At 36.3% G+C, this 19,880-nt stretch overlaps 1 protein-coding gene across 4 annotated transcripts in view; it reads left to right on the forward strand.

The window, feature by feature from the left end:
* Positions 1–19,880, forward strand: part of CEP112 (centrosomal protein 112) — a 460,069-nt gene that overhangs the window by 115,952 nt on the left and 324,237 nt on the right. For all 4 annotated transcript variants that reach the window (XM_046677462.1, XM_046677465.1, XM_046677464.1 and 1 more), the window contains 5 exons: positions 511–665; positions 990–1,119; positions 1,938–2,030; positions 2,778–2,837; positions 11,238–11,317. In XM_046677462.1, coding sequence (XP_046533418.1) covers positions 511–665; positions 990–1,119; positions 1,938–2,030; positions 2,778–2,837; positions 11,238–11,317 — 518 coding nt within the window. The remainder of the gene's footprint in view (positions 1–510; positions 666–989; positions 1,120–1,937; positions 2,031–2,777; positions 2,838–11,237; positions 11,318–19,880) is intronic.

Genomic DNA, 19,880 nt, shown 5'->3' on the forward strand with positions numbered 1-19,880 from the left:
TTGTGTGATAACCCCTGTATTAAAATATTTGGGTTATGAATTTCCTTTTTAAAAATATTATTACATTGCTTTTATAATTTAAAAAGGTTTCTAAAACTTCAAATGAAGAGTAAAGAACCCTGCTGATTATTCACCAAACAAATGGAAATTTCTTCAGTTGCATAAAGGCAATGTAACAATCTTGAGGTTAGGGACTGCATCTCTCTTGTTTACCACCGTGTCCCTAGACCTGGAATAGTACCAGATTCGGTAAATCTTCGCTGAATGAATGAATGAATGAATGAAAGCATATAAACATTATGGTCTTAGTTTTATGGTAGAAAGTATTTTTATTTTTAAAGACTTGGTTAATTTAGAGCTTGGTTTAATTTTTATTAGTATGGTCTATGATACATTTGTTTTCTGAATTTTTATCTCTAATAGGATATATATTTTCTTCGGGCTACTTAATGATGCAGAAGTGTTCTAAAGTCAGTCAGAGGCTTTTTTAACAATGGTCTATTCTTTTAGAACCAGATGGTCAAGGAACTGGAGTCCCGCGTCCAGCAGCTGACAGGAGAAGCAGAGAACAGTAATTTACAGAAGCAGAAGTTAATCCAAGAAAAACTGGAACTTGAGAGATGTTACCAGATAACATGTAGTGAATTACAAGAAGTAAAGGCAAGGTACTGTGTGAAGTCAGACCTCGCTTGGGTGTGGCTGTGTAGTACTACTGTGTAGCTATATGTTAACTCTATAAATTATCTGCCCAAATTAGTCCCACCTTGTGCGTTTAATCTTGGGAGGTCTCCAACCTAAATACTGCCATTTGTTTAAGTCCCATTTAACGTAAGAAGCATAATGTTTAAAAACAGTTGATAAAAATGTGGATAATTATTTGACATATTGAAAGATAATGCATTTGGATTTGGTTGACTAAAAATTTCCATTTTAGAGGTTGATTCTAAATATATTGGAAGTATTTTTTTTTTGTCTCTTATTGCTTGTAGGCGCAACACACTGCATAAAGAGAAAGATCACCTTGTAAATGATTATGAACAAAACATGAAACTATTACAAACCAAATGTGATGCTGATATAAACCTTCTGAGAAAGGAACATGCGCTTTCCGTTTCTAAGGTATTGTGTGTGCTGGCACACGCAACCATGCAAAGTAGTTAGTGACTTCACTCAGCGTGCAGCTGTGAGGGCCATGGAGAAGTGATTGGGCATTCAAAATTAGTCTCTCCTGTGTTTTATTCTTGAAATAACTGAAAGAATTTTTATTGGTATTTAAAATACTGAAAATGCTAAATGTCTGATGTATAGCATGACATAAATATTTAATAAACTAAATTCTGCTATAATAAGTTAACCCTTTTAAGTGCCAAAGTTTTTAAAGGAGGAATCATAAAAATCCAAGAAGAAATGCTCAGTTACATTAATAATACATTTTTTAAAGTAACTATATACCTTATCATTATTCTTTGGAAATCTTGGGTATACTTTAGTTTTCCTGTCAGCACATAACACGTGTATGAGCCCATAGACACCCTCACCAACACCCATGCACCTTTGTGTCCAGGAATTGACACTTTCTGCAAGAGTATCCTATAGCTACAATTCTAAGGTAGTCAATTACTTGATATTTCATGAATTAAATGTTCCAGTGGGTTTGGTTTTAAAATTGAAATTTGAAAAGTTTTCTATAAACTTATTATTATACACTGTATTATATTTTCATAACTTTAAATACTATGCAGAATTTAATTTATATTTTTACTGTAAAAGATTAATTTTTTTTACTCTTTTTAAAAACACTTTTCATTCAGATTTATAGATAGTTTCAATTGTGATTGAACCTTCGGGGGGAAAAATGGTAAATTTATTCAACCAGAAGTAGGATGGTACAAAAATCAATATTCTGTTTTTTATTCTTCTTCTTAAAATCCTTCTAGGCATCTGATATGATTAAAGAATTAGAACAGAAAATCTGTCAATTGAAACAGCAGTTACAGGAATCAGAACTTCAAAGAAAGCAGCAACTAAGGGTGAGTGCAGTGTTTTTACACAGAAGAACAATGGCTGAAACTCACCTTCCCTTTTCTTGATTTTTATGTACAAATGAGAGTCAATTAAAAAAAACTCAGAAATGTAAGTAGTCATTTCTGATTCTTTTATTTCATTGTGTCGTTTTTCATCTTATTTTATTTATTTTAACAAAAGGAGATGCCAATGAGATACAGAGAATAAAGAACAATAATTTTAGTTTGAATAATCTCCCTTTTTGAGATGAGTTTAAAAAATAACCTTATTTAAATATATTATTATTTTAGTATAATTCCCTCCTTTTAAATTATTATTTGCCAGTCGTCACAATTTCTCTTACCTCTCTCTCTTTCTTACTTTTTAGATCTTTTTTTTCCCTCATGGTGAAAAAGTACCAAGGACTGATGAATGATGTAACTTCAAATTTATTATTTCCACATGATTCAGTTGGTCATTTTTAAATAATCCCCTAATCCAAAGGGTCAGGAAGTTTCTCTTCTACTGTAACGTAGGTACTTCTGAGAGTAGTAACATCTTCAGATAACTAAGGTTTTATGGCCTCTAACGTAAAGCTACTCATGTTTCTATTTCTAGTTTACAAAATTGGACAGGTAGGGCTCTCTTACTAATGTGGAAAATTCAAATAAAGTTTATCATCAAGTAGATTGATTTATTTCATCAGATTACTAATTTTATTGACTTTAGTAGCAATTTTAACTATAATCAAAATAAATACTTATCATTCACAGGATCAAGAAAATAAGTTTCAGACGGAGAAAAGTCATTTAAAACGCACCTATGAGAAAAAGGTAATATGTTTTGTGAGAAGCTATAAGACATTTAAATAGCAAAGGAAGCAATTAAGAATGAGGGTTCATTTTTGTAAAGCCACACATTCTAGACCTTACAGAATAACTTACTTCTAAGTTCATTTCGGCTAGCCAGTAATCAAATTTTGCTTCTTTATTTTTTGTTTATGAACATCTTCAGTTTGATTATTAATCATATCAATATTAAAACATCAGTTGTATGCTATATTTAATGAGTGAAGAGTATTATTATGTTAACCTCTCATAGTAACACTTTGAAATTATATTTTCTTTCAACCAGTTTAAACATATGGTACAATCGGTGGGTGTTACTTTGTATTCTGTTGTGTCATATATGTAATAAGAACTTTCACTATTTCATCAAAGAATATGAAACACTGGAGGAGTTGTCTACTACTTTAAAAACTGATTGATAATTGTTTCTTCTCATTTAGAATAGTGAATATTTCTACTGACATATGCTGGTATCTCTGTTATTAGTAATAACTGGGTTTTTTTGACACACTGTTAACATCTTTGGCAATGAAGTACAGAATTCTATGAGTTTGTGACTACTAAACTTCAGCTTTGAAATTGTTGTTTGCTGTAAGACAGAGTGTAGAAGAGTAGCTGAAATAGCGAAGATTTTGTTGCAGCTTTTGTAATTATTTACTGTTCTAACGTTTGCCAAATTAATCTGCTTCTGAAGTACACAGATAATAAAAAATGAGAAAAAGGTTAACCCTTTAACTAATTAAAATACATATGAAATTAAAATTAAACAAGCTTTATAGCACAAAATTCCTAAGACACTTTGTGATATCACATCTTATCTATCCACACAGTCACTCAGCAGATATTCATTAAATGCTTCTGTTGGGCACGGTATTGTACGAGGTCCTGGGATAGGGGCAGTGGGTTAAGGATAAATTAGACATAGACTGCTCTCCAGGAGCTTAAAGTCTAGGAAGAAGACTGTCATTTGGAAAAGTATTTCCACTGACATATATTGACCTGAGTATGTGCTCTTTAAAATTATAATCAATTTTCTTATTGCTAAAGTTTTTTTGCTGCAGTTTTGATAGAACTCAATGCAAGGTCTTAAAATATTTCGGGTCTACAAAATGATATCTGAACAGGAGAGGGAAATACTGCTTTTATTCAAATAATTTTTTTTAGTTTCTACTGTTGAACCATGCAGCTTCATAAATATTTTACTTACCAAAAGAAGACTATGCATTATCATAAGCCTCGCTCCCCCGTGTACAAGGCATCTGTATCCTCTGCGTGTACTGGTTGGTCCACTATTCATTTTTGGGCAGCTGTCTGGCTCCCTGTCCATTAAGGAACGCCTTCCTGGCCTTCTGCTCCATTGCACTCTGTGGTCAGCCCTCTTCTTGAGAGATGGTATCTGCGTACCTGTGAGACAGAGAGAGGCGCCGGTAGCAAGCAGAAAGGCACGCATTGACTAATTTTAAAAAAGAATGTATTCCTATCTCAAACTTGTTTAAGTCCTGCTGAGGACTGTTAGATACAGAGATAAAGCTGGAAAGACAGTCTTTCTCCTACCTCTATCTTTTCTTGGGTATGTAGCCACCAAGTAAGCTAAGTGTTTGGGATCAGCCCCTCTCCCTGATGGGCACACACAAGAAACAGACTGTCAGAGCTCAGTTCATTCTCATCCAGTAACCTTCCCTCCACGCCTGTTCTATTTCACTTCAGGGAGCAGACCGCAGACCTTTCTATGAGGCATCATAACCACAGCTTTTCCCTTTCCATGAGGTATCAATTGGCCTGGCTTCTTAATAATGTAACTAGTTAAAGTGTGTTGTATTTTCAATGTAAATATGACGTTTTTAAAATAATAGCACTCTTTAAAAGAAAAATAAGCATATTTGTTCATATTGCATATGTTCTAACATTTATTTATATTGGAAGAAAATGTTGCTCAGCATGTCACTTTTTGTTTTACAATTAGTTCCATAATCTCCCCCTTTTAAATTGACATCTGTTCTTCTTTCTTTATTAAACCTGCTGTGATCTCAGGCCTTGAAGATTTGATGTCTTGTACCCCCCTCGGGGAATATCCTTTTTGCCTGCTCAAAGAGCTGCCGTAAATCTGACATAGTCCTGGGCTGTGTAACTGGATAGCTAAATGGGATGTATAGGGCTTTTGTTTGTTAGCCAGTGTCACAGGTGTGCACATTCAATAACTTTTGGCATAAAACTTTGTTCTGAATATCTGCTCAGGAGGAGGAAATGCCATCTGAATGACATTATTTCCTCATGCCAATAAGAAAGCGGCATGGGAGATTCTAACTTGTCTTTGAGGTAAGAGAAACAGTTGGCATCAGATGCTGTCCCTAATTTAAGTACACACACATTATCTAATGGTCTTTATTGATCTCTGGAGGCTATTGCCTGCTCTTAAGATCTTTGAACATCAAACAAATGATAGGTAGTAAAACTAAATGTCATTGTTTGATGAAGTGTCCTAATCTGTTCAATCAGGAAATGGTTAGGCCAAATGATTTTACTAGTGAGGAAACACCTGCCTCCTACAAATAACCGAGTGCTTGTTTTCCAAACAGGCACCAGAGAGTGAAGGATGGTGCTGTTTACCTAGAGAAGCTCAGGAGACAGATGTCAAGCTTGTGTATTCTAAAAGGTGCTGGAATATTTCTAAAACTGGAATATCTGCTTATCATTATTCTGATGGAACTGTGTAACAAATGAGATATAAAGTCTGATGGAGTTCAAAACCATTAAAGGTAGTTATTCCAGTTTTTAGCATACGCATATAATAGTTTTAATTAGGTTAAAAATAATTTAAAATTACCATAGTTTTACATATAATAGATTGTGTAATATTTTCTGACTACTACGGGCATAATTTCATTTAAGAGGACATGTGCCTTGAATGAAGTTTTCAAATATGAAATTGTACAGTAAAACAATTTGTACAAGTTGTACAGCCCAATGCCCCATATTTTTCATATTGGGAAGCAAGGTTACGGTGGTTAAGAGACATGGTGGGGTTATCCAGCTAGTTGGGGTGTAGGTCAGCAGCACTTCAGGACTCTTTTTTATGCCATAAGGTCTACCACAGTACATCTATTTCCTTATATATAGCAAATCTCATTCTTATTTATGCAAGTACTCCTTTCTTGGTTACTTAAATTCTTAGGATGCAAAGGAGTAAAATACACATTTAGTAAATGTTCAGTAAATGTGCTTATGGCTACTTAAATCAATTATGTATGACAAACATGTTTGAGAATATATGCTGTATCTTTGACTTTCTGGTTTGTATTTTCATTATTTAAATTAATTATTTAAATTGTTAACATTCCTTTTTGGTATTAACAATGTATAATGGGGAAAGGATTACAAGCAAATCAATTCAAGCCTTATTCCCCACTGCCATTAGTGCATTAAAAAGGAAAAATTGAGAATACATTATCTCTGTCACTGTCCACTATTTGGAATACAGGTAAAAACTAAAAGTATAATCCAAAAAGGCTCTTAAGCATACAATATACATATATTCAGTTAAGAACAAATAACAAACAAACCCAGAACAGCATTTATTGACTGTTCTGGTGTGGGCCAGGGATTGTGCTGGGTGCTGGGGATATAAAAATAAATGAGAAACAGCTTCTAGAAACCCCCAGCTCGAAAGTCTGTGCATTGATACGTGCATGTTTAACTCAGAGGGAAGGCTCTCATTCTCCCACCCAGATAGTCCCATTCCTGCTTTGGAAATTGTTCTAATGGTTTTAGAAGCAATAAATTAGATCAAGGTGCTTGAGTTAGCCCACCGACCAGGAAGTAGCAGCTGAAAGCTTGACAGAGTTTAAGATGGAATAGCAAGTGAGAAAAGGCGCTTACAAGAGCTCAAAATGCTTAGCAATTTGGGGGCCTTTTTCTGGAAGGGCCGACAGTCCATCTAAGGGGGTTAACTGTTTTGTGGCACACTGTGATTTTGGGTGTTCATAGTGACCTTGTGTTTTCAAGAACGTGTTTGTGTAGAGAGTGTTCAATCTAAGAGGGCAATGATGATAATCTTTTAACATTTGTGCCCATTTATTATGTTCCTGACATTGTTATAGGAGCTTTACATGGAGTAACTTACTAACTCATCATCTTGTTTATATTCTCACTGTTGTCCCCATTTTTCAGAGGTTGCACCTGGGGCACAGAGGGTTAAGTGACTTGAGAAGGGGTGGGGGTGCTGGCCCTGTGGCTGAGTGGTTAAGTTCACACACTCTGCTTCGGTGGCCTGAGGTTCGCCAGTTCAGAGCCTGAGCCCAGACCTACACACCGCTTCTCAGGCCATGCTGTGGTGGCATCCCACAGAGAGAAACTAGAATGACCTACAACCAGGATGTACAACTATGTACTGAAGCTTTCGGGAGGAACAAAAAAAAAAGAGGAAGATTGGAAACAGATGTTAGCTTGGGCCAATATTCAAAAAAAAAATAAAGAGGAAGGGGTGGGGCTAAAAACCCATGCAGCTGGACTCCGACTCCAGAGCTTGCACTCATAATCACGATGTAATTTTAGATAGGTTTTTTTCAAAATGGGTAATATTTTGAACTTTTAACTTAAAGGGTTAAATCTCAATTATGCTTTCATACAGGGAGTTCTGAGTCCCAGAAAAAACCTGAGCAGGAAATAGAGGGGAAGCTTTGGTAGCACAGTCCGTTGGAGGTACAGTCCCAATATGTAAAATACTGTTGACTCGCCCATAACTCTGATAGCAACTCCTTGTTAGTTTTCCTTGTAATGTCTTGTTCCAGAGTACCGAAGGAGTGGGTTGTGGAGAAAACTCCTCCTGAGGAGAGATCCCCAAACCCTCCTGGGGATTTCTGGGAACTGGATTTTAACTACAGCTCCTGGGAGGAGATCATGCTAGGAGACATGAAACAGAGGCAAGGTTATGCCCCCTGTGTTTTTTGCCAAGCACCAAATCTGAACAGATAATACACTGTTTAAGAATGAGTAGGAGAAAAAAGCCAAAATGGGGTCTGTGGAAAAATACTGTAGAGCAAAAGAATGAGAACATTACAGAGAAGACTCAGAGAAAGGAGTTTCTTCTGAAAATGGAGTACTCCAAAAGAAAACATGAAGAAATTCATCAGTAGAATACCAGAAGATATGATCTCTATGAAAGAGGAACAGATATCATAAGGAAAGAAAAGGATGAGGTGACAATGGGGTACTGTCATGGGAAGGATTGTAAAGACCCTAAAAACCTAATAGTAGTTTTAAAATCCACATACAAGTTGGTTGGGGAAGGATGGATGTTGTAAAGAATTAAATCAGTGATATGAAGGACAGGCCATTATCTCTCAGACTGCAAAGGAAAAGGGCAAGGAATAAAAAATTTTGAGAAAGAAGATGGATATTAAGGCAGAAAATAGAAAAACCAGTATTATACAATTGATATTCCTGAAAAGAGGCTCAGAATAAATTAACACAAAAATGAAGATAGGAGAAAACTTTTCTGAAGGTCTGTTTATGAGAGTTTAGAAGATTCTCCCTGTATCAGAGAGATGTTGCAAATCTTAATGTCGTAAAACAATAGAGTGACATATGCTCTGTTTTTAGGCCAAAATGTTGTGACTCAAGAATCTTATACACACTCTTTCCTTCGGAGGGGAAGGCAACAGAATGACATTCTTGAATACGTAAAGCCTCAGGGATATATCACTCAGATATTCTTTTTGAAAATAAAATTACTGATGATGTACTTTAATCAACCTAAGGATAAGCAAAAACTCAAATCAAAACCAAACTACAAAAAATACTCAAGAACAAAAAAGGAGTAGTGGTGAATGCCAAAATTAGCTAAAATAGAGATGAATTTAAATGTTTATTGTGTACGTGATATAAAACAATGCAAATGTCAAAAAATTCTTGAGAGAAGGGAAGTAAAGTTAACAAAATGTTAAAATAGCTGTCTGGATCCACATTCTCAGATCATTTAAAAGAAAACTAAAAAGGATAGGAGAGGGAGAAGTAAACACGTGCCAGGTTATTACTTAAAAAATAGGACACAGAAGTTAATGTTTTACTTGCTGAATATTAGAGAATTATAGGTTAAAAATAATTGTGGAGTCTATATAGTATCACTGGTGAAATTAAAAACTGTTTCTGTTTATCAATCTATCAGGACATGGCAGGGTTTGGAACAACAAAAAAAGCCGTATAAAAAAGGAACATAAAAAACTAGGAAGCGTAAAGAGAAATTCCATAAATAAGAATATTTTAGTGATAGCAATAAATCCAATAATCTCACCTACTGAAAAAAGAAAATGTAGGAGCCGGCCCCGTGGCTGAATGATTAAATTCACGCACTGCCTTTTGGCGGCCTGGGGTTTAGCCAGTTCGGATCCCGGGTGTGGACATGGCACCGCTCATCAGGCCACGCTGAGGCGGTGTCCCACATAGCAGAACTAGAAGGACTTACAGCTAGAATATACAACTATGTACTGAAGGGCTTTGGGAACAAGAAGAAGAAAAAGAAGATTGGCAACAGATATTAGCTCAGGTGCCAATCTTTAAAAAAAAAAAAAAATGTATAATTTGAGTTAAAAGCCAAATCTGTATGATATTTACAAGAGACTTAAATTGATTAACAGAGAAAGATTAAAGCAAAAGGATAGGTAAATATGTATGAGTGACACCACTGAAAGTAACAGTTGAGACGTTAACTGAGCGGATGCTAGTTTCTCCCATTGACTTTCTTCCCAAGAAAGATTCGTTTTTCTTTGTGTTTTTAAGTTGGTGTTTGGATTTTCACTGAAAATTTCATTTCAAGAAAGGATTTACTGATATAAAAACATGTTTCCAAAATGTCCTCATTAGGTCATCTCTGAGTTGAATTTTGGGGCTTTAATCCTTTGATTCTCTACATTAAAAAAACCAGATCAGTGTTAGAATGATGCTTCTGTTGCCCTATTGATCCAATTTCGCATGCCTACTGTGTGCCAAGTGTTTCTCGGGATCCAAGAGAAGTAAGACAGTAATTTCGGTCTTGAATCTGGGAAAATTTTAGATAAACTTTTTTCCACATGTAATGTAGAATAATTGTAGTGGAAAAAATTTGCAAGGCAAGTTAGTTGCTCTTTCTCTTCCTACTAAGATAACTATTTGTAAGTGTTTTGATTTAACCATTTAAAATATGGAGGACATCTCCCAATTCTCCCGTAGTCCACCCTCCCTGCTACCGTGCGTGTTCCTCTCTGTTTCTCAGTTTTTTCTCACCTTGGTGATTGCCATCATAGCAGCCTGTAGAAGCTTTTTGATGCTCTCATGCAAAATTTCTCTCTACTTTCAGTTTACAAGCATTTTATTTTATTTATTTTTACTAAGACAGCAAGTGAAAAAAATAGAAGAGAATTATAAAAGGAAAAGACCAAAGAATATGGGATTTTTGAGTTAAATAGGTCTCTGTCCAAACTAATGTAAATAGCTGACTACAGGTATTTTTAGCTAGCAGTGATTCAGTCTTTGAAAAGGTTTGTGATTGTGTGTATGTGTGTGTGTGTTTTGTTGGTTTTGTTCTTGTCATTACTCCCCTGTTCCCTGTACCCATCAGTTAGACGTTCAGCTTCACCTGGGTTGCCAGCAGGTTAGCTGGTACCCCCACCCTACTAAGTGACTTGAGTTTTCTTACGTGCTGGCTGGGCTCTGCACCTCACTTGCCATGTATGTGGAGCCATGGCTGCTGTTTGACTCCTCCCCTTCCTTCCAGCTGTACCAAAGTTTCCTTTCCTGTTTTTAGATCCATATAATGTCCGTGTTGGGTGTGCTTATCTGCGTTTGCATGTGAAGAACTTTCTCTGAGGAGAAATTTTCATTTAGCGCTCATTATTTGTGCTGCCATCTCATCTATTCAAAGGATGCCACATTTAGTCAAGAGATACTTATGGTGGGGGGATCTCCTCCCCAACTCTGTAAATGCTTTTACGAATCATTCCTAACAGTGGAAGAGAAGGCTATTTCATCATAAGCTGTACGTGTTTGGGGAATAGAGACACATTTTTTATTGTATTCTGCTGAATCTTGTGAGATTCCTTTCCTTTGGCTAATCTGTAATTTAAAAAAAATTCAAAAGTGATTTCTTTCTTTTTGAGTTTCTTACGTATCAGTTTGTTTTACAGGGAATCCACATGCAGGTAGAGTCAGACAATTATTAACTTTGACCAGAAAATTGGTACTGAAATAATTATATAGTAAATGGTTATGGCTCACCAAGTCTCCATCTTGAAATATCTAAGTCTAATTTTATATTAAAAATGGATTTAAGATTACTGCTTCATTGTTTGTAGTTCTCCTTTAAGTAAACTTTACTTGTACTCTGGTAAATTTTGCATATCTTTGTCATGGCAGATTCATGACTTGCAGAGTGAACTAGATAAAGAAAAAGAAGATGCTCAAAAGAAAATCCAAAAATTGGAGGAAGCTTTGAAGTGAGTAAAATTATAATATACTTAACTTAAAAAATACTCTTATTCTAAACCGTGAGCCAAGTTAAGTAACTAGAACCTAAACCTCATATTTTTTATAATAGCCTTGTTATATTTGAGTCAGTTTTCCATCATGAACTTGTATTTTCAGAATTTTGTTACTAGCCATAAATCTTTTTAAAAAAGGAAAAATCATTTCAGCTGTTTTTAAGTGATAGGAATGTAAGGAAATAGAACTTAGTGATTTCAGATGCTTTCTTCCTCTTAAATGAAAACAGATTAAAACAACAACAACAAGATTTAGGTCTTAGGACATTTGGAAATTCCTCTGTAGATTATTTTGAAAAATTTGGGTAATGAATGTTCTAGCCGTCAAATCTGAAAATGGACTACTATACAGGCATTGGTAGGGTTTTGTCTCATGATATAATACTTACATAGACAGATTGGAGTGTTAGATTTTTTCTTCTCCGTTCATTTACTAAGTTGATTAGGCTCTACTTATCACTAAGTTTTATGTTGCGGTTTTTGCTGGAAAACATTGATTTATTCAATATGTATTGAGTTCCCACCATGTGTCAGACAATGTGTAGTCCCTTCCCAAGAACCTTATAGTCCAGTTGGAAAGATATTCAAGAACTTTGGCAATTATACTACAGAGTGATAAGAACTTTAATAGGAGAAAAGTCAACAGGGTACCTGACCCAAGAAGGCGATTTAAGAAGGGACACTTACTTGAGTGCAGTATGTCTAGCTAACTCCAAGAAAATCGGATAATTCCATTTTTCTTGCTTCCCCAAACCTCCAAGCAGGAGTAACTTACAGAAAGGCCAAAAAGCACACCCAAGATCAAACAAACTCAGTGTCAAATTCTGCCTGGGAAGATTGCGTAACCATTCCCTCGCCCTCACTTTGCTTGTTAGGAAAATGTATTGGCTGAGTTGCTGAACAGAGTATCTTAAAGTAATTTATGTACGATGGCATCAAAGGATATCGCTTTTTAAAATCTACACGAGGACTTACTCTTACTTTTGTTCACAGCAGCACGTATGAATGAGATGAAATCAGAAGAGAACTATGATACTCATTAACTATTAAGTCAAATAACTGTATCTTACACTCCAACTTGAATAAGGACAAAACTAGAGCATTCTTGCTTTCTTGAAGGATATACTGAAAAAGTATATGGTTTTTTCAGAGGAGTTAAAATCTGTAAACTACAGACGTAGATAGTATAGATTTAGTTTTTTCCTTTTTCAATCTTCTGTCTTTACCAAATTTGATTTCTAAGTTTTCGGTACTATAAAAATAATAAAGCATTGTTCAGAGATATTGCATAAATTGTCAATTTTTAGGTATTCAGTGAAACATTTCAAGGTCATCTTTTCAATTGCTACCTTTCTCAAACTCCTCTTTGGCAGTAAAATACAAAACTGCCTTGAAATAGATTTGTTCTGATCCATATTACCTGTTTTCCATTGTTAAATTGTAAACATTGTAACTATTTCTCCCCTGACACTGATATATATAAGCCTTATGTTTTTCAGTTAGTATTGAAATTATGTAGTGGTAATTTCACTAGAAGATATGATAATGTTGGTCTTTGCATGATATGGTTATAAATGACCCTACAGGAAGCAAACCCTTATTTAACTAAAGCATGTTGTTTTGATTGTAGCACTGTATGTACATATGTATGTATACGGGACTGTAGTTGAATGTATACACCACAGATAAAACTTTAACCGGGTTTAAAAAAAAATAACAGAGAGAGAAAACAAATTCAAATATGGGCCCTAACCTCTCAGGCCAGAGGCCTCTTGACATTACTAAAACAAACTAATCACACATTTTTGTTAAAAAGAGGCATCTCGTGAAAACTGGATATTCCATTAGTCTACTTTTCAGTTATTATTTTGAATTTTTGTTTCAATTACTTTATAACCCTGAAACATATGTTTAGCTGACTTTTTGCAAATTTATCTAATATATAAAATGTAGATATATAAGATATTTGATTATATAAATATTTGGAAATATCTGTTACGTTTGCTCTTGCTTAAACTTGCTGTAAAATATACTGTAAGGAAAAGTGAAACAGTGGCCAATTGTACCCTTACTTTTTTTTGGTGAGGAAGATTGGCCCTGAGCTAACATCTGTTGTCAATCTTCCTCTTTTTGCTTGAGGAAGATTGTTGCTGAGCTAACATCTGTGCCAGTCCTCTATTTTGTGTGTGGGATGCTGCCACAACATGGCTTGATGAGTGGTGTAGGTCTGCACCCAGGATCTGAACCCATGAACCCAGGCTGCTGAAGTGGAGCATGCGAACTTAACCCCAAAGCCACTGGGCCAGCCCCTACAATTTAAAAATAATTTTTAAAGCTAGGTAATGTAGTCTTGTGGTTAAAAATCAGAAAGATGAGAAAAAAAGCATATTGGGAAAAGCCCCCCTTCCATACAAGACCTCTAGCTGCACATTTTCCCCTCTTTGAGAGAAGCAGTGTTAAAATTCCTTGTCTCCTTTCATGTGCAAGCATAAGTATTCTTCTCCCATCATCTTTTCTCCTTACACTCTACATGTATCCTCATCTTTCTTTGTTTTGGTTTTTACTTGTCAGTATATCTTGGAGATTGTTTTATATAAAGACATAAAGAGCTTCCTTGTTGTATTTTATGTGTTTGATATAATTTATTTTACCAGTTCTCTATCGCTGAATGCCAGCCCTGGTGGTGTGATGGTTAAGATTGGGTGCTGTCATCCACAGGACCGGGGTTTGCATCCCAGTCAGGGAACCACACCACCCGTCTGTCATTGTCATACTGTGGCAGCTGCGTGTTGCTGTGATGCTGAAAGCTCTGCCACTGGTGTTTCAAATACCAGCGGGGTCACCCATGGAGGACAGGTTTCAGGGAGCTCCCAGACTAGACAGACTAAGAAGAAGGACCTGGCCGCCACCTTGAGAAAAAATTGGCCATGAAACCCCTATGAATTGCAGTGGAGCACTGTCTGGTACAGCGCCAGAAGGTGAAAGGAGGGCGCAAAAAGACCGGGCAGGGCTCCGCTCTGCTGTCCACAGGGTCGCTGGGAGTCAGAATCCATTCCACGACACTAGCAACTGCTACTGATGAACACAGGAAGAAAGTCCTTCCATTTGTCTTCTGGCGTGTGGATGGCTTGATTTTAAAAGTTAAAACTGATGCATTTGGAGTGTGTCCAGGGTAGGTTGTGAGGTATGGATCCTATTGTTTTTGTTTTTTGTCAGATGGTTGCCCAGTTACCTCAACGTCATTTGTTTGATAATCCAGCCTTTCCCTCATTAGAGTTCTGCTCTAGCACCTTTATCATTGGATTTGTTTCTAGACTTTCTGTTCTGCAGAGATCTGGATATGCTTGCACCAGTCCCTTTTAGTTACTGCAGTTTTAAAATAATGTTTAATATCTAATAGGACTTCTTGTCTTGCTGTGGTGTTCTTTTTCAGAATCCTCCTTTTTTTTGTTTATGTTTTTGCATTTGAGCTTTATAATTAGCTTGTCTAGTTAAAAAACCCATTAGTCGTTTTGTTATTGTTGCTGAAAGTGTATGTAGGTTCAAGAGAGGAAGAACTGCCATCTTTTAATGTTGAATCTTTTTATGCAAGAACATGATATGCCTTTCCATTTGTTCGGGTCTTCTTTTGTGCCATTCTACGGCTATATCCTTTTTTGAAACAGACATTGTTCACAAGGAATTTATGTTACTTAAATATCACAAGCTGATTCTTTTGTATTAAGCCTGTGTGCTAGTATTTTGACTCTTTCCTAGGGTATGTGATATGAAAATTAAAGTATGTAGGGAGCTGTACATTCTAGGTTTAAAGTTTCATACAGAATGTAAGATAGGGATTTTAAGCTCTTTGTACTTTTGGACATACTGTGTACTTTTATATGAAGAATGTACAACTCTTGGGGGCATCACTTATTTTGTTTATACTTCTCCTGCAGCTATTCAGTGACTTATACATGATTTTAATCAAATTAATTTATTAATTCCTCCCAACATGTATTCTGTTCTAGGAACTTTCTTGGTACTGGGTAGAAAGTGCTGGACAAAGCAGGCAAGGTCTCTGCATTGGCCGCTGTACACGGCCACATAGGTTTTGTATGGCATAGCACACCATCTATCAGTGTATTAAGATAGTACCATAGAGATTAGTGCTTACGATACAGAGGGCGCTGTTCTGGTGACTACTGTGTGATGTTCTCTGGAAGTTAGGTGTGCTTTTCCTGCTTCAGTTGATTACATCAGATATTCTTGATTTATTTTATTTACCTAATATAAAATAGTTATTTTTCCTTCTATTGAACTATGTTAGAATTGTTGCATTGTTTGTAAAAGTAGAAATTTTGTAATGAAGAAATAAATGAAGTGTTTCATTTATTACTTTCATTTATTACTAGAACAGAATACATGTTGGGAGGAATTAATAAATTAATTTGATTAAAATCATGTATAAGTCACTGAATAGCTGCAGAAGTATAAACAAAATAAGTGATGCCCCCAAGAGTTGTACATTCTTCATATAAAAGTACATAGTATGTCTAAAAGTACAAAGAGCTTAAATGTTTCAAGAGTTAGGGCTTTTTATAGGAAGTCCAGAATCAGTCGGCTTAACCTTCTATGTCCAATAACTTCTTTTTAAAACTCAGTTGCCTGAGGACCTTGTCATCATCTTACTGCTGTATCTGTTTTCCCTTTGTTGGTTACCGTGGACTCAGATGTTCAAACTGCATCATGTTCCTCCTTTGTGTAATGTTTTTCTCTGTTCAGGTATGCAGGATGAAAATCACTGTTATTTCTTCCAGAGGCCGACCTAATACAGTGTCTCTAAAGCTACCCACCTTTTCTTTTTGGAGAAAAAAATCTTAGGAATTTAAATACAAAATTTTATTTTCATCATGGAATTTCTATCTAGAACTGTTAGAATGCTGCTGATTTTTCATAGTGCTGATTCCCAACAACACTATGAGTTTGAAATTCTTTCAGGATTATATGATTTAAACAATGAGTGAATTTAGGAAAAATAAGTAATAGTAATTCCTATTAGAGATTATTTCAGCAAGTAAATAGTTCCTGTATTTATAATACATAGACATATTTAATTTATTACAAGAAGTGACAAGTAAAATATCTCAGGGTCTTGAGATACTTTCAGCTTGTCCCAGATCACTTAGCTGGCATGAGGTGGAGCAGGCTATGAACCCAGACAGTCTCTGGAAATATCTGAAGTCTAAGTATTTTAAAAAAGCTTTTATGTATTTCATATAATAAATGGATAGGTGATGAGGTTGACGTTTTTGTTTTTTAGCAAGTGAGAATTTTTCCCACCTGGAATGGAAGGACACTGCCACAGCATTTTAAGAGAGGCTCTTGGGAGGCCTATGGAACACAGAATAGGAAATGCAGCTTTCTAATAAGTGTACAATTAGGATATTTTTAATGAAAATAAAAGATATTCTTCATGGATGATTATGGTACATTTTAGACATGCTTTAAGTTTTTTCTTCTTGTGGGAGTTTGCAGTGCATAGATAGTAATACACAGGTTCATTTTCCACTTTTAATTTAGTGACCTCGTTTTGTAAACTTGAATCTGATTGTAGCACACATAGTTTGATTCCTAATGGCAGAGCAGATTACCATGCACTGGTTATCACTTTCAAGAGAGTAAGGCACCGTGCACTGGTTACCCATCCCTAGGGAAGACTCAAACTACATGGAGGATAGCAAAGACCATCACAATGCCAGCCGCCAGGAGTAGAAGTCCAAACACTTCTGCTCACTGCATCTTCGTACTGGAGTCTCCACGAACACAATGCGATCAAGCGCTGAATGGAACAACGCTTTACTTACACAGGGAAGAGACAGCAAGATCAGCTTTAGTAGTGGGCGTCGGTCCCCCAAGGGCAACGAGTCTCTCCTGATGGCTGATGCAGGGCAGTTTGTCTACCCCTCCTGAGCTGCAGTAGAAAGAGCCTGTCCTCTCCCGGCAGAGATGTAACAGTGGGGTTGGCCAGGGGCCGTGTGATGCACACACTTCAAGCAAAGACAAAAGGGCATCCAGGGAAAGGTATCCCCACACAAGGTGACAAGGCCAGCAGAGGCTTTGTGGGCTCTTCATCTCTTGGTAAGGAAGTGCTGCAAGCCCAAGGCCCATTCTTATGTACCTGAGTGGGGCGAAAGACTGTGTGCATGAGACTGCTTGTCCCAATTCTTAAATATTCTAGTATTTCAAGGGAGGTAAATCTCATGCCTGAACTGCACTTTAGGGAGATTATCCTGGCAGGATAAGAAGAACTTAGATGCAGGACGATAAGGGAGATGAGGCTACAGTAATAGGCCATGCAAGAGACAATGACTCTGAAGGCGATGAGTCTGTGTTGAAGATTGTAAATACAGCCTCCAGGAAAAACAGCTTCTATGGAACTATTCAGTCTCATCTGAGCACCTTTTTTAAAATTCAGAGTCAGGATGAACTTTCACAAATAATTTCCAAGAGATATGCTTACAGAAAAGTTACACGGTTTTATATTTTTATTCCATGTAGGAGTAACATAGATTGTTGAGTAAATGCAAACATGAAGTATAAATACTGAATTTTTAAATACAGTTTCATGATTCAGAAGACACAAATTTAAAGATGTTTAACTTTTATTATTAAATTTTTTCCAGCTTTATTGAGTCATAATTGATATACAACGTTGTGTAAGTTGAAGGTGTACAACACATTGATTGGATACACTTACGTGTTGCAGAATAATTACCACCTAAGCGTTAGCGAATGCCTCCATCAGCTCGCCTAATTACCATTTCTTTTTTGTGGTGAAACATCTAAGATCTACTCTCTTAGCACCTTTCAAGTATATAATACTGTACTATTAACTGTAATCACCATGCTGTACATTAGATCCCTGGAACTTCTTGATCGTCTAACTGGAAGTTTGTACTTTTTTTTTTTTTTTTTTATTAATGTTATGATAGATTACAACCTTGTGAGATTTCAGTTGTACATTTTTGTTAGTCATGTTGTGGGTACACCACTTCCCCCTCTGTGCCCTCCCCCCACCCCCCCTTTTCCCTGGTAACCACCGATCAGATCTCCTTATCAATATACTAATTTCCACCTATGAGTGGAGTCATATAGAGTTCGTCTTTCTCTGACTGGCTTATTTCGCTTAACATAATACCCTCGAGGTCCATCCACGTTGTTGTGAATGGGCCAATTTTGTCTTTTTTTATGGCTGAGTGGTATTCCATTGTGTATATATACCACATCTTCTTTATCCAATCATCAGTTTCTGGGCATGTAGGCTGGTTCCACGTCTTGGCTATTGTAAATAATGCTGCGATGAACATAGGGGTGCAACGGACTCTTGAGATTTCTGATATCAGGTTCTTAGGATAGATACCCAGTAATGGGATGGCTGGGTCATAGGGTATTTCTATTTTTAACTTTTTGAGAAGTCTCCATACTGTTTTCCATAGTGGCTGTACCAGTTTTCATTCCCACCAACAGTGTATGAGGGTTCCTTTTTCTCCACAACCTCTCCAACATTTGTCACTCTTGGTTTTGGATGTTTTTGCGAATCTAACGGGTGTAAGGTGATATCTTAGTGTAGTTTTGATTTGCATTTCCCTGATGATTAGCGATGATGAACATCTTTTCATGTGTGTATTGGCCATATTCATTTCTTCTTTTGAGAAATGTCTGTTCATGTCCTCTGCCCATTTTTTGATCGGGTTGTTTGTTTTTTTGTTGTTAAGCAGTGTGAGTTCTTTGTATATTATGGAGATTAACCCTTTGTCGGATAAGTGGCTTGTAAATATTTTTTCCCAATTAGTGAGCTGTTTTTTTGTTTCAATCCTGTTTTCCCTTGCCTTGAAGAAGCTCTTTAGTCTGATGAAGTCCCATTTGTTTATTCTTTCTATTGTTTCCCTCAACTGAGGAGTTACAGCGTCCGAAAAGATTCTTTTGAAACTGATGTCAAAGAGTGTACTGCCTATATTTTCTTCCAAAAGACTTATTGTCTCAGGCCTAATCTTTAGGTCTTTGATCCATTTTGAGTTTATTTTGGTGTGTGGTGAAAAAGACTGGTCAATTTTCAATCTTTTGCATGTGGCTGTCCAGTTTTCCCAGCACCATTTGTTGAAGAGACTTTCTTTTCTCCATTGTAGGCCCTCTGCTCCTTTATCGAAGATTAGCTGTCCATAGATGTGTGGTTTTATCTCTGGGCTTTCAATTCTGTTCCATTGATCTGTGGGCCTGTTTTTGTACCAGTACCATGCTGTTTTGATCACTGTAGCTTTGTAGTATGTTTTGAAATCGGGGATTGTGATTCCGCCGGCTTTGTTTTTCTTGCTCAAGATTGCTTTAGCAATTCGCGGTCTTTTGTTGCCCCATATGAATTTTAGGATTCTTTGTTCAATTTCTGTGAAGAATGTTCTTGGGATTCTGATTGGGATAGCATTGAATCTGTAGATTGCTTTAGGTAGTATGGACATTTTAACTATGTTTATTCTTCCAATCC

The sequence above is a fragment of the Equus quagga genome, chromosome 11 (assembly GCF_021613505.1).
Source record: "Equus quagga isolate Etosha38 chromosome 11, UCLA_HA_Equagga_1.0, whole genome shotgun sequence".
NCBI classification, from domain to species: domain Eukaryota; kingdom Metazoa; phylum Chordata; class Mammalia; order Perissodactyla; family Equidae; genus Equus; species Equus quagga.